General features: G+C 45.5%; 1 protein-coding gene across 3 annotated transcripts in view; it reads right to left on the reverse strand.

The window, feature by feature from the left end:
- MAP2K6 (mitogen-activated protein kinase kinase 6) overlaps positions 1-14,815 on the reverse strand; it is an 84,564-nt gene continuing 69,749 nt past the window's right edge. For all 3 annotated transcript variants that reach the window (XM_036407760.1, XM_045570762.1, XM_036407762.2), the window contains exons 8-12: positions 12,374-12,501; positions 10,818-10,895; positions 9,533-9,672; positions 4,367-4,412; positions 1-643 (exon numbers count right to left, since the gene is read on the reverse strand). In XM_036407760.1, coding sequence (XP_036263653.1) covers positions 566-643; positions 4,367-4,412; positions 9,533-9,672; positions 10,818-10,895; positions 12,374-12,501 — 470 coding nt within the window. In that variant the 3' untranslated portion in view covers positions 1-565. The remainder of the gene's footprint in view (positions 644-4,366; positions 4,413-9,532; positions 9,673-10,817; positions 10,896-12,373; positions 12,502-14,815) is intronic.

The following is a 14,815-nucleotide window of genomic DNA, read 5'->3' on the forward strand; positions in this document are numbered from 1 at the left end:
TGCTTGTTGATACTTTTATAATACTCTTAAAGATGCATATTAAATAATTTCTTCTGGACCACAGACACAATTGAACTTAAAACATAAAAGCCCTATAAATATTGACGACCCAGCCTTGTCTTCTGTGTCTTCCTCCTGGCATAAAATGGAATCTTTCCAACCAAGCGCTTAAACATAAATATTAAAATAATAAGTGGGACAGACTATAGGTCTACTTACAATGTCATCACTACTGTAGCACCTTTTTGACCAGGGCCAATGCACTCATTTTGCAAAGAACAAAGCATCTGCGAAGCTTAAGGACTCATAAGACACATCATTAAATATTTAATCACCTTTTTAAGTCCTAAGCTTTTATCATATTTCATCCATCTAGACAGTTCAATCTATACTATAGATTCCAAGGCCCCTTTTGGAGGGGGTGGGGGAAATTGGGAGAAAAAAGCCTTCTGAGAGGCAGGGTTAAATTATCTCAAGGATGAGTTTCTGTTGGCGCTTTAGTGACCTTGCTTCATCCTGTAAACCCACCAATCCACAGGAGGGTCAACTGATTGAGTCCATCGTTTTAGTCTCCAAGAATCGATTTCACAAAAGATGCCACGTCTGTTGCTTTGGATTCGTGTAGAGTGAAAAACGGATGTTGCTGGATAAGAGAAGAAAAAATACATGGTATTAAAATTTGTCACTGATGAGTTAATTAACAGATCTATTTGGTAAACAAATCAATAACCCTATCAGGGCTACACTGGACTCTTCCTACCTCATCCCAAATCAAGTTCACACCTAGTGATGCAAACATTTTTAAAGATATTTCCTCAGAGTTGCCAGTCTCCATTTTGATATGTCCCCACTACAGAGGACCTAGTGCTTAAACACATACTAGTACATGTAATTAGGCTACATAAGATTCTATTTATGGTAAAATACAAAGACAGTCCAAACTCTAATTTTTACATAACCCAGCCCTACAAAGAACTGTTATACTGCTTCAGCAATAAAATAATTAGTGGTTTCACAGGTTTATGCACAGTCACTTCTCAGGAAATGGGTGGTAGAATAAAAAACCAATTTTGCAGGACAGAAAACGGGCAAGGCACTGCTTGCCCTTGACCCTGGAGAACTGGTTTGGACTCGAAGGGTTAACAAGGCCGCTTTCTAAGCCACATTGATGGTCACGAATTAGACTTATGTCTGTCTCCCTTGAGGAAGAGTTGATCCTTCTGGAAAATAATGTGGACTGCCAAACTGCTATGGGTGCGGAAAACCCAACTCGGAGATCCAAGATGGAAAAGCCAAAGAAATAGTCTCTATTCACGCAGGTCACATGAAATCAACTTATCAAGAACATCAAGTCCAGCACTTTGCTCGAGGAATAGACACGCACCAGAACCGTCTTCCCTAAATAACTCCATGTTGTTACAGCAACTGCTTGACTGTACACTGGAAGCTTCCACCTCTAATGAGGAGATACATCAGCTCATGATCTACACTTCACACAGGAGAAATACAGGCAGCCAACGAAATCAAGAGGGACAGTCCCTTCAGGTAAGACCTGAGCCGTGTCCTGCTCCCCACTGCCCCTGCCTCCCAACATGGCCACCTTCCTGATTGCCTGCTGGTCTTCTTTCCAGCAACTGGTGGAACAGCTAACTATGAGCCCTTTTGCATGCAGGCAAGTATATATGTGACTCACTCTGTCCCCCTGACTTGGGATTTTAGTTTACAGCCTTCATGCTGCCCAGATGTAGCGTTTCTAATTATATTGGTTGTAAACCGGACAGGAGGGGCCAGATGAGTCAGCCCTGCGGGGAACTGAGTGCCCACCCATGGAAGTTTTAGGAAACAATGCAAATGGGAGAGGAACAAAACAAATATAAAGCTCCGAAGAAGGTAAGTGGTCAGTATCAGGACACAGAAAATAGGAAAGGCGTTTCGCTTTGGCCCATCTGAGGACAGAGGTTGGGTGTTGGCTCGGAGCCTCAAACCCACGAGATTAACTGAAGCTCTTGATGTCGGATCCTTGGGCCTGAGCTCTCTGGATAAGTAAATACAGCGTTGCTTCTGATCACTAACCACTCACACAGCACACTTACCACGTGCTTCCCCATCATGCTTATTAGCTTCCCCACATCCCCTGGACATTTGGCGATCTTTTAATATACTTCAAAGTCTTTTACTATCAAAACAGGACATGTGAAACCTCAGATTATCTCAGCGACTGCTTCCCAGGCCAGCCAGCCCGTCTTGCCTCTCTTGGTTCTGTTGGTGGCTTTTAGTTCAGTGGATGGAGCCCAAGTCTGTGAATGAATTCAATAACCTGACCTGACATCTCTTTATAAAAAAAAAAAAAAAAAAAAATTCCCAGACATCTTCCAGTTTATTCTCAGGCTGGGGAAACGCAATGACAGCCAGAGGGCAGAGCGGAGGGAAGCAGGCAGGCTTGGCAGGACGGAAAGTGTGACTCGCCTGTGTGTGTGGGTTTGGAGGCTGTAAAAGGTTAGGGGGGAACCCAGGCCCTTCTGTAAGCGGTGCACTATGAATAGCAAGAACAGTGACCGGGGGATGAGCAAATGAGGCCCCAGGAAATCATTGTCAGGCTGGGTTTCTCAAAAAAGGAGCCAGGTACCGGAAGGAAAGAATTCACCAGTGGCTGCACCTGGAGAAAACATGGAGTTCCAGGAACATACTGCCAGGAGCATTGGGGCAATGCAACCACCAATGGTCTCCACGGCCTATGAACAACACCGTACCCCTCAGGAGGATGGTTTTATGGGGTCAATCATCCTTAACACTGCCATTCAATCTAGAACATCCCAGTGCATTTGGAGAGCACAATCACCTCCCTGGGCGAACACTTATGTTGCCTCGTTACCATTTCTGGTGGTTATCATCTGGGATAGGGGTCAACCACCGGTGGTCCAGGGGCCAAATCTAGCCCATTGCCCATATTCCAAATAAAGTTTTATTGATACACGGCCACACCATTTGTTTACATACTGACTATGGCTACTCTCACACTCAAACAACAGAAGTGAGCAGTCCCATAAAGCCAGAAACACTCACTATCTAACCTAGTGTTACCCAAACTTTTGACATATGTGTACCCCTTCTATAATTTTCATAACGCTGAGTACCCCTCGTACTCATGAGAATGTAGAATGAGGCGCAGCTAAGCACGGTGCAGTGCATATCCCCACCAAACTCCAGTGCAACGCGTACCCCCACCAAACTCTTCCCATACCCTTGGGGGTACGCATACCACACTTTGGCAAACACTGAAACCTTTAAAGAAAAAGCTGGCTGGTTCCTGCTCTAGAAGAACAAAACCTACTGAGTCGTGTCCCCCAATGGGAGCCTGAGAGAACAAGCAAATGAGATGAGAGGAAAGCAAACACACCCACTCAATCCAAGTTAGAAAGAAAAACATTTGCGATTTCTATAAGAGGTACATGTCTGGGTTGGGGCCTTAATTATAGTGTCCTTCACCTGAAAAAGGGATTCCTGTCTTCTTCTCTACCTCTCTGACAACTCCTACAACCCAAGCAATGGCCTCTCGGCAAGCGCTTTCCCAACACTGAAGTCAAAGCGCTTGGACTCAGAGTTTCCACTTAAAAACCTCAATTCCACAGAAAAGCAGAGAGCAGTAATGGCCTTAAAAGGCAAGTCCAGCTCCAGTCCACAGAGACTAACGCCATACAAGCAAAGGGCTGCCCACACAACCTGACAATAGCAATATGCAGACCACAGAAGACCAGAGCGAAGGTAGAATTCAACACCGGCGGCTGATGGATGTAAAGTTAGAAATCAGCACTTTTTTTTTTAGTGTTTTCCACTGAAACTTCTGATAAGAGGTCTCTTAGAAGGAGAAGAAAAAAAAAAGTTTTGCATTTTAAATGATCAGAAACATATAGGAACTGTTCTTCTTTTACATGGAAATACTGACAAACAAGGCAAGCTTCCAATAGGAGAGCAGGCTGCATAGGACCCCACGGGGACCACTCATGACTGTGGCACTGGATGTGAAATTCATTTCTATTGCTCTGGGGGTTGCAGAAGCAAACCAAAAAGAGGAACCCAGGGCAGAAACGGCTATTAAAAACCTGATTTGGGGGCAGGAGGTTGGGGGGGGGGGGAGATAGTCAACCTGCATATGCACTATGCTAGGATTTTCTCAAGCATTACTCATCTTTTCCCTCTTGACTGGGGTCAAATGAAGGGCCCAATGCACAGCTTTATTCCAGTTATCACTATCTCAATGAGTCAGTCAGCTCTTCCTCTATGGTTGTTCGATTGTGATTTAGGTCTCAGATACTTTATCACTACCCATTGTTAGTTTGGACATGTTTATGATGCTAACAGTACTCACCATAAGCTCTGGATATGTTGGCCGTTCTTTGGAATTCTTCTTCAAGCTTAAAGGGGAAAAAAAATAATCACATTAAAATCTAGAAATCATCTGTATTTTCACTAGCCTAGGATTTTAGAACTTGTAGAAAACTAAGCACAACCTGCTTTAAAATGCATACTGAAACCAAAGATTTCCTATTTTCCTTTCCTCTTCTCTTATACTTTCAAGTTATATCTTAAATCACTCCGCACGTACCTTACGGGAAAGAACAGGTGTGTGAGTGTGTGTGCGTCTGTATATTTACTTTCCTTTGGCACTTTACCAATGGCATAGAAACTAGCTTTTCTGATCTAAAGCCATTCTATTTCAAAATACGCATCTACCTTCCTTCAAAAACAATTTGTACTCTACCAGCACTGGCAAAGAAATTGGCAGGTGTTCCTTATATTACGTCTGTTATCTCTTCCCTATCTTCAATACCTTATTCTCCTTGCTCCCAATCCCCTATAATTTGCTTTTATACAGACTTAGCTGAGCCTGCCTGAGACGGAAGCAATACTCCCAACAAAATGTCTAAGGTAACACTGCTTGTTTCCAACCAGAAAGAGAACGTCATGGCCAGTGACTTAGCAATTTTTCTTCTTACAATACTTTGTGGTCATGCACTCCTATCAAGTGGCTCCCATTCACTGAGCTGTCTACAGACATGGACATTTTAGTAACATTGGATATTCGGAGACAACAGCAATAAAACAACCATCTAAACAGACCTGCCCCTGCATATACCCCTGAATCCATCCCCAGCCTCACAATGGGAAAAATAAAAATAAAAGAAGTAGTTTCTTTGGAGTTGGAATTCCAGGTTACAGAATGGAGAAAAGGATGATTTCAAAAACTGTGATTTGCCAGGCAACCTAAAGACTGCCCTTGCCCATTGGGCCACAAAACCGGATATGAATGGAGAGGAACGTGGCCTGGTGCTGGAGGCGGCTGGGACCTGTGTTCATAGATCACTCTGAGCACATGGGACCCAGGATGAGCACTGCTCCAGCCACAGAGCTCGACCATGAGGAGGGGATGGGAGCAGGAGCAGAGCCATAGGAGAGTGGAGTAGTTGAGATGCTTTGAGAAACTGTGGCTTAACACAAAACGAAATGAAGGAGAAGAGGAAGCTTTTGAACCAAGAACTTAAAGCAGCCTACCAGTTTATTCCGGGCAATGCTGTGGGTAGAAGAAGCCAGGGAACCTGAGACAAGGTACAGGTAGATGTGAGGAGAGAAGTTTCAGTCTGGAACTGAGGGCTGATCTAGGACCTAGTGACCCCAGTGACCAGACCACCTATGAGAGAAAGTTTCATCTCAACGGAGGGTACAAGTAAGAGGGGATCAGAAAGAGGAATTATCCATGGTGGAGGGGGACTGACATGGGAAGATGTGCCTGGATGATATGAATGAGGCCTTATCACTCCCACTCACGACTCTGGGTGTCCCTGTCTCCTGAGCTTCCACGGGGCTCTCCTCGTGGTTCCCAACAGCAGAGATCTATTTGGTAATGAACTTACCATCTCTTTTCTTTTCAGGTAGAAGAACTTAAAACTTCCGGTTTTTAAGGACAGGTAATTTTAAGTCAGGAAGAGTTTAAGAACATTTCTCCAGTGTTGTTTTTTTTTTAATCTGTCTAAAGAAAATGTGGGAAACTCCCCCAAGTGGATCCATCATAACGGGTTAAGGACTCCTGAAATCTAGGCAGCAGGCTCATTCTCGACTTACAGCCACTAGTCAGAAAGCTCAAAACTGACCGTGAGCAGCACTGCAGTGTTGACAGACAATATGTTCACAGCAAACCCAGGCTGTTTACTGCATTAATGTGACGGATAGAGCCCACTCTGTCTCCCAAGTCGAGAACACTCCACAACATGGCCTTGGAACCGCATGGCACTCAGTGGTGAGGGGGAACGGCACTTCCCTCTTCAATAGAAAGCGCTTAAAATTCAGTCTCAAATAACAGTGGAGCTCAAGGCGACACTCATTTCTTTGGGATCTGAGTCAAGACTTTTGCATTTTCAAGCGGCTTGTCATTTTTAAGCGTGCAATTAGCTAACAGCCCTAATTTCTCGTCCAAATGCCACAACACACTCTCCTGACCGTAGCCGACACTGAAGGGCCGCTTCGAGCTCTCCTGAGGATTGCTAGACGCGAGTTTGTGCTGACTGGAGGATTTCTGTCTGCTTGAACCCGCCCCTCTCTTCCTCCCAACTCTCCATGGTTTCCAAGAAGGCTAAGCGGTACATCCACAAAATAAACACACACCCTGGCTCTCAAGCCATACATATGTCATAAGCTAAATACATAGCCTGTGCCTCTTTTACCGTCCTTCCTGAACAAGTTGGGAACTATATTTGCTTGTCTCTGTTTTATACTAGTTCCTCTGAGTCAGACAGGGTCAATGTCCGGGTGGGCGTCCAACACATGCCAACGTGCCCCAGGCAGGTCAGCTGGGCAGAGCCTCTTGCACGGGCAGAGCCTCTTTCACCGGCTGAAGGGGGAGCAGACATGAAGCCAACCTGCGCTGGTGTTCTCAGGGGGTGGTCTCCAGGGAACTCCATCAGTCCCCAAGCCTGGAGACTAGAGGAAGGGGGTGCAGGGAACAATGTGAGCCTGCGGAGTCCCATTGCCTGGAGAGACCCATTTGTTAAGCCTGCTGCTGGCTAGACCACATGGCTTCTCTATCAGACTTCTCTGGGATGAAACGCTGAATGAGGCATCCAGGGTCGGCAGGACTCACACCAGGAACCCTTGAAAACCCCTATGATAGAAAAGCCACCTGTGGTGGGGAGGGGAAGAAAACCCCATCCAGTAGTTCCTATTTCAAAGGAAGTACACCAAAGGTCGGACAGTCATTGTGTTTTTATCCTTCAAGTTCATGAGAAATAAATGCCTTAAGGTGTTCTTTCCTCCACCCCACCCCTCAGGATGATGTTTCTCTGATGTCACTGCAAAAGGAATCAGCGGCTGGAGCTCTGGGCTCTAGAGCTAACTCGGCTGTGATGGGTATCGCCTGTGAGTGCTCCCTACTCCGTCCCACACACCACACCAACTGCACCCCACAGCTTCCATCCGAGGGCAGTGGCTTCCAAGTGGATTCCTGGGTGAAGTTGTATGGAACGGAGCACCACTGTGATGTCATCGAATGCTCGGGAGGACGCCTCGCACGAGACTCACACACACTCTGATGGAGAACTAGGCTAAGGTGACCAGACGGCCCGCTTTTGGCGGGACAGTCCCGATTTTTAACAATTTGTCCCACATCCCGCATCACCTTAAACTAGGCTGTAAACAATATTTTCTTCTTGGTCTACAGTGAGTCCAGAGACAGATGTAGGCGCCAAAAGCATAGATAGAATCATCTTGAAACTTGATAAATCCTCCACTTTCCAAATCTGGAGTCCTCACTTAACAATAAAGAGGCGGGCCTTTTTGAGATGTGTTGAAGAATCAAGGCCTCTGTCATAAACATATTTAAAAATTCATGGCAATCACTCCAAAAAGGGTTCTTTCATGAAGATGTGTCTCAAAACCACAGTTTTCTAGGCAGAAAAATGAAGAAGCCACTACAAAAGGGAGCTGCCCTCAGAGGCTGTGTCCTTCTCTCCATCGGGGAAGAGGAGGGGCGCCCTGAGGTTACAGTAATTATCTCACTCTTTCCACCCGGCCAGATGAAACTTAAAATTCTCAGTACTAAAACCAGTCAAACGATTAGACTGCCATGGAGGAGGTAGGGCATCTGCGTGCTATTACATACGAAAAATTAAAATGCTTCCACAAAGACCTGAGCCATTCATAAAATCATCCCGCCAAAACACAAACAAACTACAGCAGGCCACCCTCAAACCTCAAGGGTAACGTGGGTTAGAGCTAACACAAAGTCACAGAGGCCTCGGTTTCACCTGCCACAGACAGTTGCTTTGTCTCATGATGTTTCCCAATGAAAGCTGTATTCAGAACGCTTCCTCCACAGAGCATGGAGGCCAAGGAGCATGAAGACGCTGTACCTCCAACAGCCTTGAGTTCCCCAGCCCCCACCTCAGCAACAAGTAGCCAGCACTGGTCCTCTCCAAGAGTCCCAGCTGGGCGGACCCCTTCTCTGATGCTGCCTCCCCCTTCTCCCCCATTTCTCCCCTGCTTCTGCAGGATGCCCAGATATGCTCACTTGGCTCCATTCTGTGCTGTCCTTTCGCATCCCTTCCCAGCATCACTCACAAAGATCATTAGCATCTGGGTACATTAGGCACCGTGGTCCCTATGCAGACAGAAACCATGAGATTTCCTAGAGAAAACTGCCCCCTCTCCTACTTTCCTCCATTCCGCTGGCAGTGCTGATGTAAAGTTTACAGCATTCACGTGGCTCCTTTTATCTTTCCATGCCATCTCTGCACTCCCTTCTCAGGCCCCTAATGCTGTCTGTCATACCACTGGGGCACGGAGAATAAAGTGACCAGACGTCCCGCTTTTGGAGGGACAAATTGTTAAAAATTGGCACTATCCCACCAAAAGCGGGACATCTGGTCACCTTAACTGTAGAGCCAGTTAGCAAGTACTTTGTAGGAGACAAGGAGACAGCCTACCAAACGACAGAAGCCCTTTTAAGACTTCCAGATATCTCAGTAACACTCTGAAATTAGCCCTTGCCTTCTTATCCTACGTAACCCTTAGCGTCTTACTTCCTCCTTTCCACCCCTGAACCTCCAATGGGCCCCACCATCTTTCTTTTTATGTCTTAATCAACATCCAATTGCTTAGCCCTCTCGTAGCAGAGTTTCTCACTTTGATGACACGAGGTTTCTCCTGCTTGGAATACCCTTCCCTCCCCTCCTCGCCTTTCACTCAGAAAACACATCACATGGTGTCAGCTCAGGATTTACCTCCTCCAGAAATGCCACCCCAACATCTTTTCTCTGAGCTCCCCAAATGTTCTAGAAACATCTGCACCCCTGGACCACCTGCCTCAACCTGAGCTCAGTGAGGGCAGGGGCCGGATGGAGGCAACTCTACTGTTCCAGCTCCAAAGGCTCCCTCCTCAGATGCACTGGAATGAATGCATGCGTGATGGACCAGACCAGTGGAGGAACTTCTCCAAACGCCTGCTCTCTCTGCACCCAGGCGCCTGGGAGGAGGGTTTTCTTACCACTGCGAGGTAAAGTCCACAAACTCTTCGGAGAACTTGTCTGCGGGCAGCTGCGGTGACGGCTCCTCCACCACCTGTTTGAGCTGCTGGAAAGGAGTTCCCCAGGAGTCGTAGGGAAACCGGAGGATAGCCAACTCAATCTGTTGGGGGGGGGGGGGGGGGGAGAACAAGGAGATGACGCTGAAATCGGGTCCCCTACGAAATCTGCAGTATCTTCTCGCAGGAGAACCAGGGGGAAGAAACTATGGGGAAGACCAAGTACAATTTCAGGGGAAAGAAAACGAATCCTAAACTCTCTAGCAACCCCCCTCCACCCACTCCCCACCTCTGCCGATTTCCTAGTCTAGGGATGGTCAGATAGGATCTTCCTAAGCCTGTTTAAAACCGGGTCCTCCTCCTACCCATGGTGGCACTTCAAAGTGATAGGCACTTCCTTGGTGTATTTACTTACGCTTCATGATTGAAAGCAGCCAGATTTTCCACCTCTTAGCCTGCAAAATGATTCTGGGCCCTAAGACTTTTAGAGCTGTGTACAGCTGCTGCCCCCTGCAGGTCCCTCCCGGGAACAACATAAAAACAACGGAGGCCCCAAGGACTGATCTTTTTTTGGACCTGAGTAAAGGCCGCTTTGCTGTCATAGATCACATGTGTGCCTGGCGGGGACATGAAGTAACGCATGGATTAAGCAGCTGCTGCACTTGGGAAGGAGCCAGTAGCGCAGTGGAGAGCTCAGCCCCTGGCTGTACACTGAGCACCACAACCACCAAAGTCACCACCAGGCACTGATGGGAGAGCCTCAGGGCTGAGCCTCAGGGAGTCACACTATCTGATCATGTCTTTCCATTACACCTGAACTCAGCAGCCATGACGTCTATCAAAACCAGGTTCGGAGATGCATCCGTCCTGGGTAACACAGCTCTGACAGGGTCCACACGCACTGGCACTCTTTTGAGTGGCTTAAGCTTCCTTGACCCTTGATTAGAATAATTTAATTTTAAGAAATCTATCGGGACCTATAGTCGGACCCTCTCGTTTTACAGATGGGAACAGTAAGACCGTCCATCATCTACTCAAGGGCATATGGCTACTCAGAAGTGGAATAAAGACCAAACCCGGGTCTGCCCAATCCCAGCTCTGCATTTCTCCTGCAAATACTGCAAGCCACTGCCACTCAGAACCCCCTGCCATCTCACGCCGGAAGGATGCCCAACACCAGCAGGGAGGGCATCTGCCTGTCGGTCTCATGCCCCGAACCTCATCGCCCACGATGGTTATTATACGCTACCATGGTGATGCCCAGACTCCAAATGTCAGACTTCACACTGTAGCCCTTCTGGTTGAGCTCCGGGTTTATCCTTTCAGGCTGGAGAGAAGACAGAAAAAGACAGAGGTGACATTCTTAGCTCAGTAAAGTCTCGAGGGGGTGAGGGCGGCATCAGTTGCCAAGGGAGTTGTCTGAAGCTGTAAGCGCTGCCTCCCAGGCCACGCAGGCTCACCAACGACCATAAATATCAGTGTCGCCACAGTTCTTGCCCTCATTCTACATGAGTCTTCTCGGAGACAAGAATAAATTACATTCCCCTCACAATCAAAACCGGTTTTCATTTTCCTTCAGGAGAAACAGGATACCAAGCTGCTTCGCCAGTCCAGACTGATCCTTGTTAAAAACCCAAGAGTCCAGCCCAGCCAGAGTGGCTCAGAGACTAAGTGTGGAGCTATGAACCAGAAGGTCATAGTTCGATTCCTGATCAGGGCACTTGATGGGGGGGGGGGGGGGGGGGGCCAGGGGGGGCGTGCAGGAGGCAGCCCATCACTGATTCTCTCTCATCTCTCTCTCCCTCTCCCTTCCTCTCTGAAATCAATAAAAAATATTTAAAAAAACAAACAAACAAGAAAGCATCTTAACACAAAACAAAACAACCAGCCTAACTGGTTTGGCTTATTCGATAGAGCATTGGCCTGCGGACTCAAGGGTTCCAGGTTCGATTCCGGCCAAGGGCATGTACCTTGGTTATGGGTACATACCCAATAGGGAGTGTACAGAAGGCAGCTGATGGGTGCTTCTCTCTCATTGATGTTTCTAACTCTCTATCCCTCTCTCTTCCTCTCTGTAAAAATCAATAAAATATATTTAAAAAAAAAAAAAAAAAAACAATAGTCCAACAGTCCAGAACTCAGTGAAAAAAAAAAATTTAGGAAGAGTCCCTGGGCCACTGTCTGGTGTTAATAAATTGACGCACTTGTAGTTAAACAGGGACAAGAAATTTTTAAATTCCAAGCACAAAGTCCATTCAACATGGAACACAGTAGGAGTCCTGCGAGTTAAAGGGCCCCGGTCTCTGCTGACGGCAGTGAATCCTCACAGCTATGAGTTTCTCCCAGACTAGCCTGAACGGCTCAGTTGGGTCATTTAAATTCTTTTTACTGTTCTGTCTTCAACAAACAAGGTAACACACCCTTGTGACTCAGGGTGGGAAACTGTGTGGGCTGCATGCATTATTTACATGTTTTTCAAACAGTATATCTTTTTATTTGTTTTTTGGTTTTGTTTCTAACAATATACCATTTTGCTTGATTTATATATATCTATATATATCTATATAAACATATACATATATATATATATATATATAGAGAGAGAGAGAGAGAGAGAGAGAGAGAGAGAGAGAGAGAGATGAAGCAAGTGACTGAGAATTTCAGACAGGAAATGTTTAAGAAAAAAAAGGAAATGCAGCATATTTCTTGGGTCTTAATTATATTTCCATTTTCCCTCCTGTAGACATCCAGTTCCTATTCCCTGGTGCGGTTTGCATTCCGATGCCACCCCCAGCCCAGACTTACAGCCATGTACGGTTTGCATCCTGCATCGATAGTTTTAGCCACCGAGTCTACAAGGTAGCCACTGATGCCAAAGTCGCACATCTTCACCTGGCCCAGAGCATTGATCAGCACGTTGGAAGGCTTGACGTCTGAAAGCAAGAACAAGGAGAGGCCATCATCCCAGCCTATTCTGAAGCTGCATCACCCCAACCTGCCACCAGAGGGCCTGAAACCTCCATTTCTCCTCAGCCTCCTTTCCCTGGGGCCAACAGAAGAGTAAATGCCACTCTGACTCACATACTTATTACTTTCAACTTAATTTCTATTTCATGTGTTATCTTTCTTATAGGATTGTGTGAAGCCACCAATGGAGAAGAACTGTTTCATCAAAAAATTAAAAAAAAATAAAGTAAAAAGAAAGAATGAAAGGAAGAAAGAAAAGCCCAGCAGGCATGGCTTAATGGTTGAGTGTTGACCCATAAACCAGGAGGTCATGGCTCGATTCCCAGTTGGGGCACATGCAGAAGGCAGCCAATCAATGGTTCTCTCTCATCACTGGGGTTTCTGTCTCTCTCTTCCTCTCTGAAATCAATTTTTAAAAAAACACATGTATTTAAAAAAAAAAAAAAAAAAGAATTGTTTCTTCTATTTTATCATCTTTATTCTTCCCAACTCCCATCATGAAGTATTAAGAATTTGACAAATTATTACTGAATCAAATGCCCAATTCCATGGGCATAGTCTGAATTATTCGATCTGAATAAATCCTAGTGACCTGCTGAACACCTTTGTAATGAACACTATACCATACACTTAAAACTCTCTTATGGCCGAAACCGGTTTGGCTCAGTGGTAGAGCGTCGGTCTGCGGACTGAAAGGTCCCACGTTCGATTCCGGTCAAGAGCATGTACCTTGGTTGTGGGCACATCCCCGGTAGGGAGTGTGCAAGAGGCAGCTGGTCGATGTTTCTCTTTCATCAATGTTTCTAGCTCTCTCTATCTCTTTCCCTTCCTCTCTGTGAAAAATCAATAAAATATATTTTTTTAAAAACTCTCTTATGATCGGAGATCTCACATGAAGTGTTCTTATGCCAATAACGTAATTTTTAAAAGCCCAGTTTTGAATGATCTACTGCACAGTTAGTGCAGGAATAACAACCCATGGAATGAAAGAGCACACTGTGACGTAACAATACACCAAATACAATAAAACCAGCCAGTGTTGGATGAAGCCCTTTTAAGAGGTGTGTCAGAGGTCACAGAGTAGAACTCATCATGAACTCAGATATTCCTGAGACCAGGAGGCAGGTCACAGAATATACATTTAGATGGAGGGGTATTGCCGAGAAAGATATGGCACCTGTCCAAGTAGATGAACCATTGTTATCTCTGGATAATGGAATTAAAAATTATAGTTCATTGTTCCCCTGGGACACTGCTCACAAAGTCCATGTAATTGGAAAAGAAAGTTATTCTAAAAACTTTTACAATTATGCTTTATAATGCCCCCTTCAATGGAATGGTAGGCATAGCTTTCCTTTACTTATTGTTTAATTGTATATACATTCTCCCAGATGATGAATATTTAGAATAAACCCTTATCAATTGGGCTCACATCTGTTGGTAATCCACATTTTTCTTCCTATCTGGACTCTGTCCCACTTCTTCTCCTCTTCCTCCTTCCTATTTTTCCAATTTTTAGGAATAACAATGGCAACAGGCATCCTTTGGCTCAGAGAACATAAAAATTACCAAATTCAATGTCTTATTAGCTATCAATAGTTGCCATTAATTTTTCCCAAAACCTGATTGAACAAAATCATGTCCTTGTTTTATATTCTACCTATATTAATTCTCTACTTGGTACTTGCATATTTCTCATGGGCTTCCATGGGTTTGTTGTATATCTGCTTATTTCCCTATCAAGAATTCCTGTGTAGAACATTAGTAAGAATACATTTTCTTCTCAGATACCTCTCAGGGCATCTATTATAGGGCTGTAAAAATACAGTGCTGCATACTGCTGGAGAAATGAGTATCAGAGAGAAGTGGGTAGATATGTGGGTTGAGGAAAGATGGAAGAATGGATATATGGGTGGGTGGATGGATAAAGAGATAACAGGTTGATAGGAAGGAAAGGGGGAAGAAGGAAGAGACATATCTACCACTGTTTTCATTTTATCTGGCCTCCTGGAATCTGAAAAGGCTGTGCTTTAGACCACACCTTTTCACAGCTGAATGTGCACAGAAATGGCCATCTGGTTAAAATGCAGCCAGTTGGTCTTGGGACCCACATTTGTACTTTCTATCAAGCTCCCAGGTGAGGGCCAGGTTGAATGAATGTTTACCCTATTCTCTGGAACTGTCCATCAGGTGATCCCACAGATCTGCTTGGTAACAGGTATTTTATATTTGACTAAGATGTAATGTACAGAATATACAGCCCATGTTTTCTGAGGCCCT

Source organism: Pipistrellus kuhlii, unplaced genomic scaffold (genome assembly GCF_014108245.1).
Source record: "Pipistrellus kuhlii isolate mPipKuh1 unplaced genomic scaffold, mPipKuh1.p scaffold_m20_p_37, whole genome shotgun sequence".
In the NCBI taxonomy this organism is placed as follows: domain Eukaryota; kingdom Metazoa; phylum Chordata; class Mammalia; order Chiroptera; family Vespertilionidae; genus Pipistrellus; species Pipistrellus kuhlii.